This window comes from Typopeltis vanoorti, chromosome 24 (genome assembly GCF_054136105.1).
Source record: "Typopeltis vanoorti isolate ZY-2024b chromosome 24, IOZ_Tvanoo_1.0, whole genome shotgun sequence".
NCBI lineage: Eukaryota > Metazoa > Arthropoda > Arachnida > Uropygi > Thelyphonidae > Typopeltis > Typopeltis vanoorti.
Window position 1 is genome coordinate 87,961,894 of NC_143572.1, and position 20,341 is coordinate 87,982,234.

The 20,341-nt window shown below is 38.1% G+C and overlaps 1 protein-coding gene across 3 annotated transcripts in view; it reads right to left on the reverse strand.

The window, feature by feature from the left end:
• LOC150093528 (XK-related protein 6-like) overlaps nucleotides 1-20,341 on the reverse strand; it is a 131,843-nt gene that overhangs the window by 23,920 nt on the left and 87,582 nt on the right. Inside the window, exons 4-5 of one of the 3 annotated variants that reach the window (XM_090413771.1) lie at nucleotides 16,794-17,025; nucleotides 4,772-4,904 (exon numbers count right to left, since the gene is read on the reverse strand). The exons of 1 other annotated variant lie outside the window; for it this stretch is intronic. In XM_090413771.1, coding sequence (XP_090269897.1) covers nucleotides 4,869-4,904; nucleotides 16,794-17,025 — 268 coding nt within the window. In that variant the 3' untranslated portion in view covers nucleotides 4,772-4,868. Of the gene's footprint in view, nucleotides 1-4,771; nucleotides 4,905-16,793; nucleotides 17,026-20,341 lie in introns of those variants that run through there. One more of the 3 variants, XM_090413769.1, reaches the window with a different exon arrangement.

Below are 20,341 nucleotides of genomic sequence, written 5' to 3' on the forward strand. Positions count from 1 at the left end.
AGTACTAGGACCTATATTGTTTAACCTTTATATCAATGACATTACCAGTGGACTGCAAGGGGATATTCAGTTGTTTGCGGATGATGCGAAGCTGGGAAGGATTATTAGTAATAGTGCAGATGTGGTAGCCCTGCAAGAGGATTTGAATAAGCTAGATAGATGAGCAAATGAATGGGGATGTCAGTTTAATGCAGCAAAATGTAAGGTCTTGCGGTTTGGGAAAAATCGATGGGATGCTGCATACTCTATGGGAGGAGTTATACTGAAGGAAGTAGGGGAGACAAGAGATCTGGGGTTGATGATTCATAGAAACCTGAAGTTTAGGGGACATATTGCAAAGGTGGTGAAGGTAACACAGAGGATTGCTGCAATTATGAGAAGGACACTGACCTGCAGAGATACGAGGGTTATCATTCCGTTGTATAAGTCTCTGATCAGACCACACTTGGACTATTGTTCTCAGATTTGGTCCCCAGGATTTGAAGGGGATAAATTAACTGTGGAAAGGATACAAAGACAGATGACAAAGATGGTTTCAGGACTGTACAAGAATAGTTATGAGGATCGGCTGAGGGAATGTGGATTGCAGAGTTTGATGGATAGAAGAAGAAGAGATGATATGATTGAGACTTTTAAACTGTTGAGAGGTGGTTACAGGGTTGACACTGGGGAGTTCTTTCGCTTGGTTGAACAGCGGGAAGGAGTGATGACAAGAGGCCATCCCTGAAAGTTACGAAAGGAAACTGTGAGCAGGAGGGTAAGGAGTGGTTTCTTTGCGTGCCGGGTGGGTGAAGCATGGAATGCATTGCCTGATGGAGTGGTGGGAGCGAGAATGGTCAATGAGTTTAAAGAGTGGTATGATAGACATTGTGTTTCTTATGGGGGACCTCGATGAGTCTTGACAGACTTTATGTTCTTAGGAAGGACCTCCCATGATGAGTCTTTTCACTCCATGGAGGCCTGAATAATAATAATAATAATAATAATAATAATAATATATACTGATTTACAAAGCCATTTTCTGTCATGTAAAGAGTTATTAATTTCAAAGGATTCCTCAAGAAAAATTTGTAGTTCTTCCCAAAGTTCAACCAGTTGATTTTAGACTTTCCCAAGCAAAAGTCAACGAACTTTGGTGTGAAAAAGAAGTTCAGTATAATTACTCCTCACTTCGCTGTGCATTCAAAGGGCAGCCTTTCACAAAATTTGTAATTTTAATGTTTTCATCGAGTACTTTTTTTTTTTTTTCAGGTCTGCATGCATATTATGTGTAGTGAGTGATTCTCTGTGTATACAATATTATCTTTCTTATGCAACAGCCTGAATACGTGCAATGAGTCCTTTTCTTGAACCAATAAATTGTCTATCACTTGAAAACTAACTTCTAAAATTTACCACCTGGTATACGTTGGCAAAATAAAAGGTCATGTACTTCTTTATTTACCTCATATCTGAAAAAAACAGGCCTCCATGAAGTCAAAAGACTCATCGTGGGAGGTCCTTCCTAAGAACATAAAGTCTGTCAGGACTCATCGAGGGGAGGTCCCCCCCCTAAGAAACACAAAGTCTATCATAACACTCCTTAAACTCATTGACCGTTCTCGCTCTCACCACTTCATCAAACAATGCATTCCACGGTTCAACCACCCTCCATGCAAAGAAACCACTCCTCACCCTCTTTCTCACAGTTTCCTTTTGTAACTTCCAGGGATGGCCTCTTGTCATCACTCCTTCCCACTATTCAACCAAGCGAAAGAACTCCCCAGTGTCAACCCTGTAACCACCTCTCAACAGTTTAAAGGTTTCAATCATATCATATCCTTCTTCTATACACCAAACTCTGCAGTCCACATTCCCTCAGCCGATCCTCATAACCAAAATTGTACAGTCCTGAAACCATCTTTGTCATCCGTCGTTGTACCCTTTCCACAGTTAATTTATCCCCTTCAAATCCTGAGGAATAATAATTCATGATAAGGTTCAATAGTATCGAATTTTGTTGCCGTAATTAGCTTTATAACCTAGAATGCCAATGCACCACTCATTTTAATCAGAATCTGAGGGGGATAGAATAACGTAATAGAGAAGACCATGACTGCAAATGAAAAGTAGCATAAGCGTTTTAGGTAATTTGATATTAAGTATATTTGATAGATTGATCAGTTTTGAATATTTTCTGGGAGTTGTTGCTTGGTTAAGAGTTCTTCTAACCTAAAGGTATTGGCTGGCACAGTTAAAATAAATAAATTTGCCAGTACCTAATTGAGGAGTAACTTTGGATAGTTTACAAAGGATTTGGCTCTAACCTGAGACAAACCCTTTGTTTTATTAACTAATTCACGTGGTCAATCTGAGCATCGGCCAAATGTGCAGATAGCCCTTCTGCCACACGTAGCTAAGAACGATTTTAAGTTAGTCTCGCATTTTAGAGTGAATAAGTCATATAAGTAAAAGCAACACCTTACATAATAAGAACAAAAAATAAAAATAAGAAAAGATACGAAATATCATTAAAAGAATGAGTTATAACACTAGTGTCACATATCCAACAGAGCCACTATTATGCACTGCAAGCTGATGAATCCACTGATATTGCAAATTTTGGAAATCTTGACTTTTTTTCAAATCCTATTATTATTATTCATGACACCTCCAAGGAGTCCATAGACTCATCGCAGGAGGACACCCATTGTACAAATCTCTGTCTTCACCACTACACCGAACCTCTACTACCAAGCATCTATACCAATGCCATCCACTGCCCACCACCACCATTAGTATTTTTTGTCTGTAAATTGCATGTTCTGAAGGGCCAATTTGTCTGTATGCGGGATGAAAAACCAGAGTTTCCAGGAGAAAAAACACTGCTACTCCATATGAGATCGACTAACTCACCTTCGATTGAAAAAGTCAATTTAAAGATTCATCCCGTCACGATGAGATTCGAACTCAGGCCTTTTTTAATTAAAGGGTGCAACATACCGTCGTTCTTCCAATTGCGCTACAGAGGCAGGTACGCTCACACAGAGACCTACATATTTTACCGTGTAGACATTTGGAAACGAAATCGTACAGAATAGGTTGGTTACTCCTTATTCCTGGAGGTGTCCTATGTCTGTAGAATTGTGTTCATGGGGCCAGTTTGCCTGTTCTGAGCGATGAAACCCAGACTTTTCAAGTGAAAAACCCCCCTAACTCTGAATAAGACCAGCTAACTCACCTTTAGTCGAAAGAGATCAGATAAAGGTTCCTCATGTCACCGATGGGAATTGAACCCAGGTCTTTCTGACCAAAGGGCTTCGTGAGCTATGGAAGATATGAGGTAAATAAAGGAGTACGTGACCTTTTATTTTGCCAATGTATGCCAGGTGGAACCACTATAGAAGCTAGTTTTAAAGTGATGGACAATTTATCGGTTCAAAAAAAAAAGGACTCATTGCACGTATTCAGACTGTTGCACAAGAAAGACACCATCGTATACACAGAGAATCACTCACTACATATAATATGCATGCAGACCTAAAAAAAGTGTTAGATGAAAGCATTAAAATTACAAATTTTGTGAAAGGCTACCTTTTGAATGCACAATGATGAAATGAAGAGTACTTATACTTAAATTCTTTTTCACACCAAAGTTCGTCGGCTTTTGCTTGGAAAAGTCCGTAAACAACTGGTTGAACTTTGGGAAGAACTACAAATTTTTCTCGATGAATCCTTTGAGATTAACACTGTTTACATGACTGAAAATGGATTTGTAAATCAGATTATATAGCTAATAATTTTTCTCATTTAAACACTCTCAGTCTGTTTTTACAAGGCAAATTGATTTCTATATTTCATGAGCAAGTCACAGTGAATATACTGATTGCAAAATTGCAGTTGTGGCAAAAGCTTTTTCTTAGTAGTGGTGACTAAGTCACTTAGTAGAGATCACCAGCCGTGTACTATATTGATACAAGCAACCGAAGTTTAGAGGGCATATTGAAAGGTGGCTAAAACAGCACATCTGATTAATAGCTGTTGAAGAACACTGACAATCAGGATAAAGAGGTTATTAATTCTCTTTATGATACAACATCTAGACTCCTACAAACAGATCTGTTTCCATGGATTCTGTCAAGATGAAGAAGTGATGGAGAGGATCAAGCAAGATTGCAGGTCTGTGGAATGTTTTTTCTTATGAGAATAGATTGATGGTCTGTGGACTTCAGAACCTAGCTGATAGGCAAATAAGAGGGGGCATGATAGATGCATATAAGGTATTAAGGGGATTTTATATGACTGACTACTAAAGACTTTTTTTTTTCACCTCTGGATATTGTATGAGTGTGATTAGCAACGGTGTTAGGACTAGATATATTGCTTATAGGTTATGGCTAATTAGGGTGGTTATGAGTGCTCCAATGGCGAATGAGTTCAAGGAGAGGTGTGATTGAAGTCTGATTAGCATAATAATGAATTACTGACCATTTAAAACTATATATTTAGAAATTTAAGTACATTTAATCATACAAATACAACATTTATTTTACAAATGATATTCTATCTTTTTCAATTTAGCTACTTGAATACAAATTCTACCCTACATTTCTTCTTAATGAACTGGTCAATAACATCTTCATAAAAAGTTGGTTGTAACTTAATTTTTCCAAGCAACACACACTTGTAAAGGCTGACTGAGGCTCACTGGCTAGAGCTACATTGACTGCATATGTGTTTAAGCAACAGAGTGAGACGATGTGAAATGGCTATGTGAGCGAATGAAATCACAGTGCTGCTGCGAGGACCTGGAAGCTCCTACAACTGAACAAACCAAGGTACCTTTGATTAGATGAGCAAGCATCGGCCTTTGATACACAACGCAAAGTTCAATTATTGCTGTGCAAGCTTAAGACGTCTTCTGCCTACAAAAATAAAAGCCCAAATGGAATGCTTATAAATGCATGCATTTAATAACAAATAAATATTACTTCTTTCTCAATTAATGAGCTTGCGCAGCAAGCATGGAGAATTCGTCCCTGTTGTACACCACTCCAAAGGTCTTCTTATTTCTTCAATGTTCACCAAAATTTCCCTGCCAAGTGAATATTTTTGCATCCCATTGATGCCTATCAAAATTTCAGAATATTACACTTTTGTAACACTGAATTGACAGTTCCATACCATTTTCCCCAGGTTTGCATAATCTGCAAACAGCTCTATATCATCAGTTAAACCCATTCCAATATCATTAATATACAAATTATATAACAATGGTCCTTAACCTGATCCTTGCAGAACAGTACTGGTGACTTTCCTCCTTCGAGATAGTGTCCTCCCCATACACAACTTGCTGATACCTATCTGATAGTCATTCACGATCCAACTCACTAGTCTATCATCCAATCCCATCTGCTTCAATTTAGTAACCAACTTGTGGTGTAGCAATCTATCAAAAGCCTTTGCACAATCTAAGTATACTGCTGTATATGCATTCCCCTTCTCCAATACATTCGTCACCTTGTTACATACATAGCAAGTTTGTAAAAGTGACCTCCCTTTAACAAACCCATGCTGACAAGCACAAAGAATACCACTGTTATCAACCCATTTTTGTATCCTATATCTCACCAACTTCTCCAATACTTCTAAAGTGTAGACTATGATCAAAGAGTGAACGTGTAGTCCTTAAAATGAGTAAACTAATGCAGATCTCAGGAGAGAGGCATACACAGTATATGAAATTATAAAATGGATGAATATGACATTCTTAAAAAGGGAGCATTCAGAATTATAATGGTTGGAGGTGTTTGAAAGAAGAGAAATCAGTAGTGCTTGCAATTATCATCATTATTAACAGCACACCTCCATGGAGTCAGAGACTTATCACAGGAGGTACACACAGCTCATCAAGCCATGCCTTAAACTCATAACACACTCAGACAATGCATTCCACTCACAAACCACTCTCCGTGCAAGAACCTGCTCCTCACACCTTGGTTCACATTCTCCTTATACATTTTCCTGGGATGGTCTCTTTTGCTACTCCACTCCAATTCTATGAAAATTTCTTTCATGATAGCCTGGTAACAACCTTGATCAACTTATGTCTCAATCGTATCTCCTCTCCTACTCCTATTCACAAGACTTTGCACATTACATTCTCTGAATTCATCTTTATGCCCCACATTACAAGCACCATGTGAACCCTTTCAAACATATCCTCACCATGAAAACCATGTGATTAAATCTGTGCATAATAATCCATATGAAGCCTGATCAAGGTCTTACAACCATAATTTCTTTATTTCTGCAAATCAAGGTCCTGTACAGCATTGCTATTATCCAATCTGATGACTTCATAACTTGTGCAATGTGGCCCCTGAACTTCAGGTCCTTGTCCACCACCATCCCCAGGTCTCTCATCTCCTCTACCTCCTTTAAAGTTTCCCTGCAAAGTGTATACTGTGCATCTCATCATTGCTTACAAAATTTCAGATCCTTACACTCTATAACACAGAACTAATAGTTCCACTTACCAGCCCATTCATGCAATCAAAAACGTCCTTCTGTAAGGCCACAACATCTGCTTGACTCCTCATTTTTCTCCCTAATTTTAGGGAGAAAAATGAGGAGTCAAAATTTGTATTGCAGCCATTGTTTAACAACAATGGTTCCAATACAAATCCCTGTGGCACACCACTACTGACCTTCCTCTTTTAGGATACTGCATCGCCATATACAACTTTCTCATAACTATTACAACCAGTCACCAATCCAACTCACTAGTCTGTTATCCAATCCCATATGTATACTTTAACATCTTGTTGTGCAGCAGTCTATCCACTATATACACATCTCCCCTGTCCAATCACTTGTCACCATGTTTAGTACATAACATGATGAATGTCATAGTACATAGTCATAGCAAGTTTGTAAAACATGACTTCCCTTTAACAAAGCAATGCTGACAATTACAGAAAATACTGCTGTTATCAACCCATTTCTAATTTTACCTACTTTCCACTCCTGTGCTGTTATAACTCTTATTAAACAGGCATACCAATGCTACTTCCAAATCCTTAGAAAATTACCTAAAGGCACGTGGTATTATGTCATCAAATCCTACCTCCTAATTAATATCAAGCTTATTTAATTCCTCATATACCTCCTGTTCACTCACAATTAAACTATCCTCTCGTATCGTGTGAACAGACTTATGTGTTCGTCGAACATGTTGTTTATTTTTTTTACAGTATATATTAGAACACAGAAACTAAGTATATAACTAATTTATTAACTTATTGCTGATATTTCGCTGGTGTTATAACCAGCATCTTCAGAGCACAAAAACACAGTTTGTTACAATACGTGAGACTATGACAACATGGTGTAATCAGCAAACTGGTTAAACAAAATTGTAGCAGCAACACAAAGACTAGAGTCTTGATTTTTTGGTGCCCTCTATCTGAAAAAAAAAAAAAAAAAAAAAAATTCAAGAATTCATTTCAAGAATTCTCAATAAACATAAACAACACACTACATTCAGACCATGTAGCAAATTAGCTAACCTTATCCGCTCACCCAAGGACAGCATTCCCCCTTTATCACATCCAGGAGTCTATTAAGTACCCTGCTCATGTAATCAAGCCTACTACGGTCAAACAAGTAGAACTGTGAACATCCGCATCAGCGAACACAAAAGATACGTTCGGAATTATCATTATGGCAAGCAGGGTCTAGCAGACCATGCTCTGGATATCCCTGCACACAGGATCAACTGGAAAAACACAAAAGTACTACACAGAAACTCTTATAAGTCGGAGAGATTGCTCTTAGAGGCGACAGAAGCCCTGAAACACACTCCAAATCTCAACAAATATGGCTGTATTAACTTGCCTAAGATCTGGGAGACAGTCATCCTAAGAAAAAACTAGTATGCTTTTTTTTTTTTTTTTGTAGGACTCTAGACTTATGTGATAGTGTTTTTTTTTTTTTTTTTTTTTTTTTTCCAGATAGAGGGCACCAAAAAATCAAGACTCTAGTCTTTGTGTTTGCTGCTACAATTTTGTTTAACCAGTCTGCTGATTACACCATGTTGTCATAGTCTCGCGTATTGTAACAAACTGTGTTTTTGTGCTCTGAAGATGCTGGTTATAACACCAGCGAAATATCAGCAATAAGTTAATAAATTAATTATTTACTTAGTTTCTGTGTTATAATATATACCGTAAAAAATAAACAACATATCCTCTCGTATTTTATCTACACTTGAGCTTCTCTCTCTCTCTCTCTCTCTCATGAGAAATGATAAGGGTGAAACAACCTTATAAATTGTTCACTGGATATCTCAATCATAAGATCTTGGAGAAAGTAGTGAGGGACCATATACAGCATTGGGCAGATGAGGGTAACGTTATCAGTGAGAGTCAACATGGATTTGTGAAGGGGCGCTCTTGTTTTAGCAATATGCTAGCCTTTTATGATAAAGTTACAAGAGCATTAGATGAGGGAAAGGCATATACTGCCATTTTCCTAGACTTAGCAAAGGCATTTGACAGGGTGCCACATGATAAGCTGATATTCAAGTTGCAGCACATGGGTCTGGATGTCAGATTGGTCAACTGGATTCAGGATTGGCTGTCCGATAGGTATCAGAGAGTTGTGTATGGTGGAGCAACATCAAAGAGGCAGAATGATACAAGTGGGGTTCCACAGGGCTGAGTACTGGAACCTATATTGTTTAATCTTTATATCAATGACATTGTCCGTGGATTGCAAGGGGATATTCGGTTGTTTGCGGATGATGCGAAGCTGGAAAGGGTTATTAGTAATAGTGCAGATGTAGTAGCCTTGCAAGAGGATTTGAATAAGCTAGATAGATGGGCAAATTAATGGGGATTTCAGTTTAATGCAGCAAAATGTAAGGTCTTGAGGTTTGGGACACATCGATGGGACGCTGCATACAATATGGGAGGAGTTAAACTGCAGGAAGTAGGAGAGACAAGAGATCTGGGTTTGATGATTGATAGAAACCTGAAATTTAGGGGGCATATTGCAAAGGTGGTGAAGGTAACACAGAGGATTGCTGCAATATTGAGAAGGACACTGACCTGCAGAGATAAAATGATTATCATTCCATTGTATAAGACTCTGATCAGACTACACTTAGACTATTGTTCTCAGATCTTGTCCCCAGGATTTGGAAGGGGATAAATTAACTGTGGAAAGGGTACAAAGGTGGATAACAAAGATGGTGTCGGGACTGTACAATGTTAGTTATGAGGATCGGCTGAGGGAGTGTGGACTGCAGAGTTTGGTGGATAGAAGGAGGAGGGGTGATATGATTAAGACTTTTAAACTGTTGAGAGGTGGTTACAGGGTTGACACTGGAGAATTCTTTCGCTTGGTTGAACAGTGGGAAGGAGTCATGACAATGGGCCATCCCTGGAAGTTATGAAAGAGGGTGAGGAGTGGTTTCTTTGCATGGAGGGTGTTTGAACCATGGAATGCATTGCCTGATAGAGTGGTGAGAGTGAGAACGGTCAATGCATTTAAGGAGTGGTATGATAGACTTTGTGTTTCCTAAGAGGGACCTCCCTCATGCGTCTTGATAGACTTGTGTTTCTTAGAAAGGACCTCCCACGATGAGTCTTTTGACTCCATGGAGGCCTGAATAATAATAATAATAATGTTCTCTGCAGCAGTTAGCATTCCACTATCTTCATCCATTAATATCTTACTATAATCGTTCTTCCTTCTACTTGCAACATATCAGAAAAATCTAGAGTTTTTCTTGGCCAGATTTGCTACTTTTTGCTCACACTGCATTTTTAATGTTCTTACTGAGTCACCTTCCTGACCTATTCTTTATACTTCTCATACAATTGATTGTTACCATTATTCATCATGTGCTTCTTCCAGATTTCATGCTTAGTCCCTTCAAAAGGCTGAATAAGGTAGGTGAGAAATGGATGAATATCCATTTCACACCTACCTTATTCAGCCTTTGTGACCTTCAGAATACATTCATAGATTGATGTTATTAAATATCTTTTGGTCAGTTGTCACAGAGCATTGATCTCCCTTCTGCTTAACTTCTCATTCCATACCATAGCTCCAAACTGTCTCCTAAGCTTTTCCTAATCACCACACTTGTAGTTCCATATATATCCTTCCCTCACAGAAGTCTTCATATGGATGGCTAACACACAGGTGACCATCTCAGGTCACTCTCTCCAACTGGGAAAATGTGACACCCCACTCACATCTTTTGATGAAATGATTAGATCTAAAGCTCAATCCTCTCAAAAAACATCATAACCTTTCATTTCTATTCCGGTCAGGATATCATCCTTATCCAACTATGTTTCATTTATTCTAAATAATTTTTGGGCAAATAAACTCAATCAGCTAAACTATTTCATCTAACTTATTTCTGATTCTCTTGGCATTTGTAAATAAGCACAGCAGTTCATTTTCAGGTCTATAATCAGTCTTAAACATGCTACTCATTGATTGTGACTTTTGCAAATCTAACCATTCCCAAATACCTTTATCACCACTTACCCTATATATCTCCTGAGACTCAACTATCTCCTTACATTCCAACATTCACTCTCCTTATACCAGTCCTTCTGTCCACACTAACTCTCCTCTCCTTTTCCTTGTCGATCCGTCATATTTGTTCTCCCATCATTATCTCTCTCACACTACTATTTCCATTTACAACCACTTCAGTCTCACCCAGTGGCAGCTGGTGACAATAGAAACAGGTGGGGCCATGGGCCAAAAACAACTTGATTTTTTTATATTTATATAGTGGGTTCTATTATTGATTTATAGTTATTATTTCTATTACAATAATGTTTAGTCAGAATCCACTGATGCATTGAATATAATAAATTTAGTTTAATCCTTTATCCAAGTGTGAGCAAACAAAGTTTGCACCTGAAAGTATCTTCAGGACTGGGGAAAGGTGGTACAACAGCAGGGCACTCCTTGCAAAGGTGGAGCAAGCTACCAACACTCCTATCTCAGTATCTCCCATAATGCAAAACACATCTCCTTGCAGATATGTCTAATGTTATGCATTAAGGGAAGGGCCACAACCCAGACTAGTTTCGACCTTTATTGAGGTCTCTTCAGTGGAAGCCAGGCCCAAGTGGAGATACCAGGCAGAAGCATTAGCAGGTCATCTCTACCTACAGGAGTTGCCAAATGGTGTGCCACCCTTTTTAAATAAATTACTCTGGATTTAGAGAAAGATGTTGAAAGTTTATTTTTCACTTGGTTAGAGTATAATATATTTAGTTTAATCCTTTATCAAAGTGTGAGCAAACAAAGTTTGCGCCTGAAAGTATCTTCACGACTGGGGTAAGGTGGTACAACACCACCTTACCCCAGTGGAGAGGGCCAGACCCAAGTGGAGATACCAGGCTGCCTAGTATCTCCACTTGGGCCTGGCTCCCACTGAAGAGACCTCAATAAAGGTCAAAACTAGTCTGGGTTTTGGCTCTTCCCTTAATGCATAACATTAGACATATCTGCAAGGAGATGTGTTTTGCATTATGGGAGATACTGAGATAGGAGTGTTGGTATCTTGCTCCACCTTTGCAAGGAGTGCCCTGGTGTTGTACCACCTTACCCCAGTCCTGAAGTTACTTTCAGGTGCAAACTTTGTTTGCTCACACTTGGATAAAGGATTAAACTAAATTTATTATACTCTAACCAAGTGAAAAATAAACTTTCAACTGATGCATTGAGTTGAGCAATTAATTTTTTAAAATTGTTAGGACAATGGAAGATAAGATGTTCATTTTACCAAACATTTGAAATTGCACCGTATTGTTTATATGAATTTTACTGGATTTGTGTTTTTGTATTCACTTGGAAAGATGTTTTAGGTCTTTACAGTTACTGAGTGTCCACAAGCTCTCAACACCAAAAACCAAACACAATAAAAACAGAACAAAGATTTTTTTTCATCACTCACACTAAGCCATGATTTCTTGTCAAACCAGGTTACATAAAATGTTTTTGTTTTTTACCATCTTGTTTAGTAATATGCACATCTCTGGGTTGGTATGTGCCAAATCTTTTGATTTCCATTTTTTCTTCTAGACTTAAATAATGAGAAACGCGTTTTTCCAATAAACTATCGATTTTGTCCATAGTTAAAATGTATTGTTTATGGACGTAATAAAAATTTAAACTTTAAAATAAATTATAACAAAAAATGACAATAATAATTAAACACACTAAAAACAATAAAACAGATCAACAATGAGAATAAATAATAAGACAATGAAAGAATTGCGCATTATTTACGTACAAACGCAGTGATTGGGCCAGACCAAACGGGACCCAAAATAAGCGTTGTGCCCAGTAAACAAACACGCTTGCTAGTGCACATGCTTCACAATCCAAGAATTGTGTGCTATGTACATACGTGCCAACACAGTGACTGGGCCAGACTAAACTGGCCCGAAGATAAGCGTTGCACCCGGTAAACAAACATGATCGCTAGTGCACGTGCCTTGTGTATAAAATAGTATAAAATAGGGCCAGCCGTGGCTGGCCCAGAGACCGTACTAAGTCGCATTATACAATATTGCCACAAAATACTACAGTAATTTTTTTATTAAACAATAAAACGTGTTGGAAATAGATCAAAAAATAATAATTACAAGAAACATAATTTTTAAAACTACAACTATTGGGCTAGTTATACAAATATAGGTGGAGCTTGGCCCCTATAGACGAGCCGCCCCTGGTCTCACCAATTCCTCTCTCTCCTGATATTTTGTTTCATCTCTTACTTCCTCTGCTCTCTTGCACACATCACTCATGGCACCTTAAAGAAACAGTCTTTTCAGCTGACTCCCACCAAACCCAGTTAAATGCAACTCATCACTTATATACAAATCAATCATTCCCTCAAATGCATCCCACACATTTACAAACTCCACTCCCACAGCTTGCCAACAAGCTATTCATGATTCCTGTTCTCCATCTTAACTTGTCACTATCATACCTTGGCAGGACACAGACAACCTCTCCAACCACATTGTTATCTTTCACTCTCCTCAACAACCTCCTGATATCAATTCTCAGTCTCCTAATATCCAACCAAGTCATTTGTTACAACAGCAACCAATGATGCACTTGCTCATCTGCATCTCATATCCGCCACATCAATTATCCTGCTAATTCTACCTACCCCCCCCAACAGAAAACACACCTTATGGAATTTCTCATCTACCACACTTTTAATAATGGAATCTTCATACTTCACTATTCTCAAGTCATTCATCACCTCTTTTTTTCTGCTTCCTTCATCCTTTCCTTTTGCACTCCTTGGTTCTTATCCACAAAGCTTCTCATCTCACATATGCATATTTTTCATCTTACTTCTCATTCTGAGCAATTCATTTTTCAAATTTTTCATCCAGGCAATTACACTATCTGTTGATCTGATATTCATTTGTTCATTCCTATACTCCACAGTGTCACTTGCTTTTGTTTCTTCAGCCGTACTTTCTATCACTTACATAGTCACACTTGCTTTTCATTCTGTGATTCATTTATGGTGCACTCCTGCGATGAGTTTCTTGATTCCGTGGAGTTGTATATTATAATAACAATATACCTAGTCAAGTCATAAATACTGATTCAACTTTAACAGCATGTAAACCTTTCATCTATCAGTAAATCATATATAGTTTTTAGCACATACAAACCACACGTACATGTATAACATGCACATAGCAGCACTCAATGTTTGAAAAGTCCCCCTTATGCCTTCACGCACACCCAAAGTCTCCGAGGTACATATTAATGGCAGCATGCACAACATCCAACAGAAATGCTGCCACTGCTTGCATCAAATCCACCTTCGGCCTAGCGATGCTGGGGTATTGTTTCTTGCAGGCTACTCTCAAGCTCTGACCACAATTTGAAGTCAAACAGATTCAGATTGGGATTTCCAGATGGCCAATCAGATAGTGAGTGATGTGTAGTCGGGCACATTCACCTCCAACCACTGTTGTGTGGTCCTCATCTTGTGTGCAGGGCTAAGTCCTGTTGGAAGGTCCACTGCCTAACGAAAGAAGGTGTTGTTCAGGGACTGTACCACAGACGTTTAAGTACAGTGTCTTGTTACAATTTGGTAGAGGGTTTGATCCCTTTCTCACAGAAATGCAACTTGGATATCTCCCCCTGATACATCCCCCCACCACCACTAAACCTTCACTGACTCAGGGTGATGACCTCCCTGAATCCTGGGTGCTATGACACATGCTGTGCAACCATTTGGAGCATATATTAGGTCATTTTGGCAGTTAAATGACTCTTTAATGTGGTGTTAGGAAGCATCCAGAAGAACAAGCCTCTCACCCCAAATTCATCAGCTAATACATGTGACATTCTTCTCTGCAAAACATTCATCTCTTGCAACATCACTTTCTGCATTCTCACAAGATTACAGTAGAGGTGTCCCTTCACAGCCCTCACAAGCTTGTTGGCTGTGCACAGTGCCAATTAAGGAACCAGACACACAATTCTGTGGAGGTTGTAACAGTATTTATGGCAACACAATGTAATTATTATTATTATAGCGACTGAATGTAGCGGTAGATTTGAGCTGTGCTAAAAAAATATATTTAAATAGTGCATAGCATGGCTATTTATCATAAATTGCGCTGTACTTTTTTTTTCAGTCTAGATACAAGTGTCCTTCAGTGGTGTTTGTTGTTGGAATTTTTGTTTATATTATGTTTGCTACTTGTTTGTTCTTACTGCTTCTGAAAATGGCATCCATAAAGAAGTGCACATCAGTGGCATAGAAAGATCCGATGACACAAAAATCGAGTACTGTCTTGGATTTTTCCCAGTTGGTACAAGCTGTAGACAATGGGAATAGATAGTATACGCGTTAGATAGATCAGAGACTGGCTCTCTGAACAATACCAGCAAGTTGTGTGTGATGTAGCGGAGTGTCAAAAATGGAGGTTAACCAACGACATACCCCAGGCTTCTGTTCTTGGGCCCCTGCTGTTTAACGGGTTTATAAAAGATATATCATGCGGCCTGACGAGGGATCTTCAGTTGTTTGCTGATGATGGAAAGTTGGGAAGAATTATAAGTACCATTGCAGATATTAATTCCCTTCAGAAAGATCTGAATCGAATTTTGACTTGAACAAAGAAGTGGGGTTGCAGTTTAATATTAATAAATGTAAGGTGTTGCATTTTGAAGTACAGAAATATAAGGCTGTAGCTCATTGATGGTGCTATATTGCAGGAAGTGGATAAGATTTGAGATTTGGGAATAATGGTTGACAGTAGAACAGTGGCAGCTGGTAAAATTTTAAGTAGGGGTGCTGCCTATACAAAATTTAAAAAAAAATTTTTTTTTACTGCCCACCACTGCAGTAGACTGAAGTTTAGTGGGTATATTGCAAGTGTTGTGTAAAGACTGCTCGTTGTCGTGGTGCTGCTATCATAAGTAGGGCTCTAACATGCAGGGATAAGGAAGTTGTGGTTGTGCTACGGTATAAAGCACTGGTCAGACCACACTTGAACTATGGTGCTCAAATTGAGTCACCTGGTTTTCAATGTGATGTGGAAAAATTGGAGAAGGTCCAGAGACAAGTGACTAAGACAATATCAGGACTATGGAATGTTGGCTATTGAAAAAGATTGAAGAAATGTCATCCCCAAAAATCTCAGATCAGACATGAGTGGAATAATCCAGATATGGATGTATCAGGGCCTTATAAAGAGGAATAAAAACTTCCTTATCTCTATTGAAGGGGATAAATTAACTGTGGATAGGGTACAAAGGCAGATAACAAAGATGGTTTCAGGACTGTACAATGTTAGTTATGAGGATCAGCTGAGAGAATGTGGACTGCAGAGGTTGGTGGATAGAAGAAGGAGAGGTGATATGATCGAGACTTTTAAACTGTTGAGAGGTGGTTACAAGGTTGACACTGGGGAGTTCTTTTGCTTGGTTGTACAGCAGGAAGGAGTGATGACAAGGGGCCATCCCTGGAAGTTACGAAAGGAAACTGTGAGCAAGATGGTGAGGAGTGGTTTCTTTGCATGGAGGATGATTGAACCATGGAATGCATTGCCTGATAGAGTGGTTAGAGTGAGAACAGTCAATAAGTTTAAGGAGTGGTATGATAGACTGTGTTTCCTAGGAAGGACCTCCCATGATGAGTCTTTTGACTCCTTGGAGGCCTAAATAATAATAATAATAAAAATAATTTGTTAATGTGTTCTTAAATAACCAAGTAATCTTATAAGCTACTTTAGTAACCTTAGCAATATGTCCTCTAAACTTTACTCTCTGTCTACCACTACCCCCAAATCTCCAGCTTCATCTATTTCCTTGAGTAAAGTTCCATCAATGTGAGACACAGCTTGAAATCTATTTATCCCAAAATGCACAACTTTACATTTCTCCACATCAAACTGTTACCCATTATCTTTTGCTAAATCTGACAGTCTATTTAAATTATCCTGTAAGCTCTACACATTTAATTTTTGATGAACTGGACATTTCTGTATCTGGTACGGTTTTGCTAAACAGAACAGTAAAATTAACTCAAACAGGCAAGATCATCCAGAAATACAAATCATGACAACACTTACACTAAAGAGTAAAAGATTTTCGCCAGCACTTCCAATTAATTATAATGTTGTTCAGAACTAAATTTATTTATTTTTTCTTAAAAAGTTACTCATCAGTAAGTGGTAATTTTAATACTGCAAATACAAATAACATTTAATATTGAAAGAACTCACCAACATAAATATTCCAATTAAGAAGGTTACGGCACACAAAAGTGGTCCCCATGGCTTATACCAGACACATAAATCAGAATACATAAACCATACCACTACTAAAATAACATTCTCTAAGAATATTGTGATGTAGAATGTACACAATCTGCATCTAGTCTCACCCTCTTTTGGATTAATATAGCAAAATATGAATATTTCTCCAAGGATGATGTTATAGAAAACTTCCAAGTATCTGTAAAGATAACAAACAAAAAAATTACAGCATTACATATATCCTTTCCTTTAGTGTTACATGGTGATCAGAATTCATTTCAGTAAAATTATGGACACTACAATTGTGTTAGGAATAATTAATTTCCTGACGTTTTGACCTTCATATTAAGGTCATTATTATTACGGGTATCTCCATGGAGTCAGAAGACTCATCGCAGGAGACCCAAACTAGCAAAGCAATATCTATCATATCTCTTCTTAAATGCATTTACAGATGAAGAACTCACAACTGAGTCTGGCAATAAATTCCACTCATTCACCACACTCCAGGCGAAAAACCTTGTTCTCACACCCTTGTTAACCACACTTCTTTAATTTCCAGGGATGACCTTTTCTTCTTCCATCACTATCAAACAGCTGAAACATTTCCCCTACATCAATCTTATAAAAACCTTTTAGTAATTTAAATGTCTCTATCATATACGCTCTTCTCTGCCTATCAACCAACCTCTGCAATCCACAAGCTTCTAATCTATTAATGTAGGGAGCATTTTTTTACATGACTCACCAATCTAGTCACGCTCCTGTGAACCTTCTCTACAACTTCCTCATCTCCAAGATATCCAGGCAACCAGACTTGGGAACAGTAATCCAAATGTAGAAGTATCAACGCTTTATAAAGGTGAATAATAACCACTTTATCTCTGGATGTTAGTATGCTCCTCAATAACCACGCAATCCTATGTGTAATCTTGGACACCTTAACAATGTGTCCCCTGAACTTTATCTCCCTAAACCAACACCTCTAGCCTCATCAATCTCTTGGCATACCATTCCATCAATGTAGTACATAGCCGGTAATCTTTTAATCCCAAAATTTTAATCCCAAACCTTACACTTTTCCATGTTGAACTGACATCCATTACCTTTTGCCCATTTTGCCAGCTTATTTAAATCATTCTGCAAACTCTCAACATCAGCTTGATTTTTAATTGCGCTACCCAACTTTGCATCATCAGCAAACAACTGAATAACTCCGCTCAAGCCATTTCCTATGCCATTATCATCATTATCAAATTCATGACATGTACCCTCAAGGGGTGTACAGGATATGATAGTACTACATGAAAAATTTACATCATTACTAACTTCCTATCTACAATTTTCCTCTAAACCAGTCTGTTACTTGTCAAGACTCCAACATTATCAGATCTTATATTTCTATCGTCTAAGGCACTTTGTACTGTATCAATCCACCTATATCTTGGTCTTCCTCTGGGTTGTTTTACTACCAACCCGGCAGAGAACACTTATTTTACTAATCCTTCCTCACCCATTCTGTTTAAGTGACCATACCACCTGAGATTAGCTCTGCTAACGCATTCCTGGATGCTGACAATGTCAAGTTCATTCCTAATATCCTCGTTTTTAATATGATACTGCCATTGTTCTTCATCTGTTCATGCCTCTAATCTTTCTCAGGACTCTCATATCTGCAGTCTCTAGTCTTTGGTCAAGTGTTTTACTTCTAACCCAGCTTTCAGATCCATAAGTTAAAACTGGTTTGAACACTGTCTTGTATACAGCTAATATAGTGTTCTGACTAAATTTTCTTTTATTCCATATGAATTTATTCAATGCCATACCAGCTTTGTTGATTCTGTTGTCTATTTCCATATTTAATTTACCATCTTCACTAAAAATCGTGCTTAAGTAGCCGAAATGTTTTACTTGTTCCACAGGTTCCCCGTTCACAACACAGTTGACATTTTCAACAATTCTACCTATTTTCATTGTCATTAGTCTTTTTAATGCTGACCATCATACCATATCTATTACAACAGTTATTCAATTTAGTCAGGGAATCTTGCAAACTTGTAGTGGATTTATTTAGAAGTATAACATTGTCCGAATAAAGAAAGAGCTGACATTAACATCTCCAATTCTGATATCATGTTTAATACCACTTTCCTTCATAATGTGATCCATATAGATAATGAATAATAGAGGGGATAATGTACATCCTTGTTTCACACCAGATTTAACATTAAACCATCTTCCTGTACTTCCTTCAATTCCCACTGCTGACTTGCAACTCAAATAAAGATTAAGTAATGCTTGATATAATACCCATTGACACCATATAACTGTAGCATATTGAACAGCTTCTCTCTTGACACCTTGTCATATGCCTTTTTCAGATCGACAAAAATTAAATACAGATCTTTATCATATTCCCATGTTTTCTCAACTATTTGTCGTAAAGTGAAGATCTGATCCTGACAGCCTCTATTTGGCCTGAATCCAGCTTGTTCTTCACCAAGCTTTTCTTCCACAATCATTCTCAACCGTTTCTCGAGTATACGTGCATAGATCTTGCCAGGAACATTCAGTAGGGAAATACCTCTGTAATTCTCACATTCAGTTTTATTTCCCTTTTTTAAATATGGGTACTATTAGAGCTCTACTCCAATCATCGGGAATTCATCCCTCTGTTCAGGCTTTCTGAACTATGCAGTGCAGCCACTGTAAGACTTTTATACCGCCATACTTCAGCATTTCTGGTCTAATATCGTCTACTCCTGCTGCCTTTCCACATTTCAAGCCTTTGATGGCTTTTTATACTTCAAGTATAGATATGTATTCCTGACTGCATGCCTGGTCAGTGTTTTTTTACCACTGTGATGTCATCACAGCTTGTTTCATTGAGCAGTTTTTCAAAGTAATTACTCCATACTTCAAGAATATCTCCCGTTTTCATGTCACCTTTATCATCTCTAACTCCTTTTATAGCACTCTTTCCTCCATTCCTAAGCTTTTAAAACAACCTCCAGAATATTTTGCCACCCTCTTGATTTTTATTTTCCATATTCCTGCCAAAGTCCTCCATGACTTTTGTTTAGCTAGTTTTACACAGCATTTCGCTTTCTTACATTTGTCTCTGTATTCTCTAAGAGCAAAAGCTGACTTATTTGCCAGGAACTTTTGATATGCTTTCTTCTTTTCCTTCACTGTCTATTTAATTTCCTGTGTCCACCATGGAGTTCTGATTTTTCTGTCCCTGCAGACAACCTCACCACATACCTCTCTGGCTGAACCAATCAGGGTTTTCTTCAAGGCTTGCCACTGAGTCTCCAAGGTGTGGTTCCTGTTTTCAAACTCTTTCATTTTATCTTCAATAATCTTATTGTGAGAGTCAACATGGATTTGTGAAAGGGCGCTCTTGTTTTAGCAATATGTTAGCCTTTTATAATGAAGTTACAAGAACATTTGATGAGGGAAAGGCATATACTGCAATTTTCTTAGACTTAGCAAAGGCATTTGACAGGGTGCCA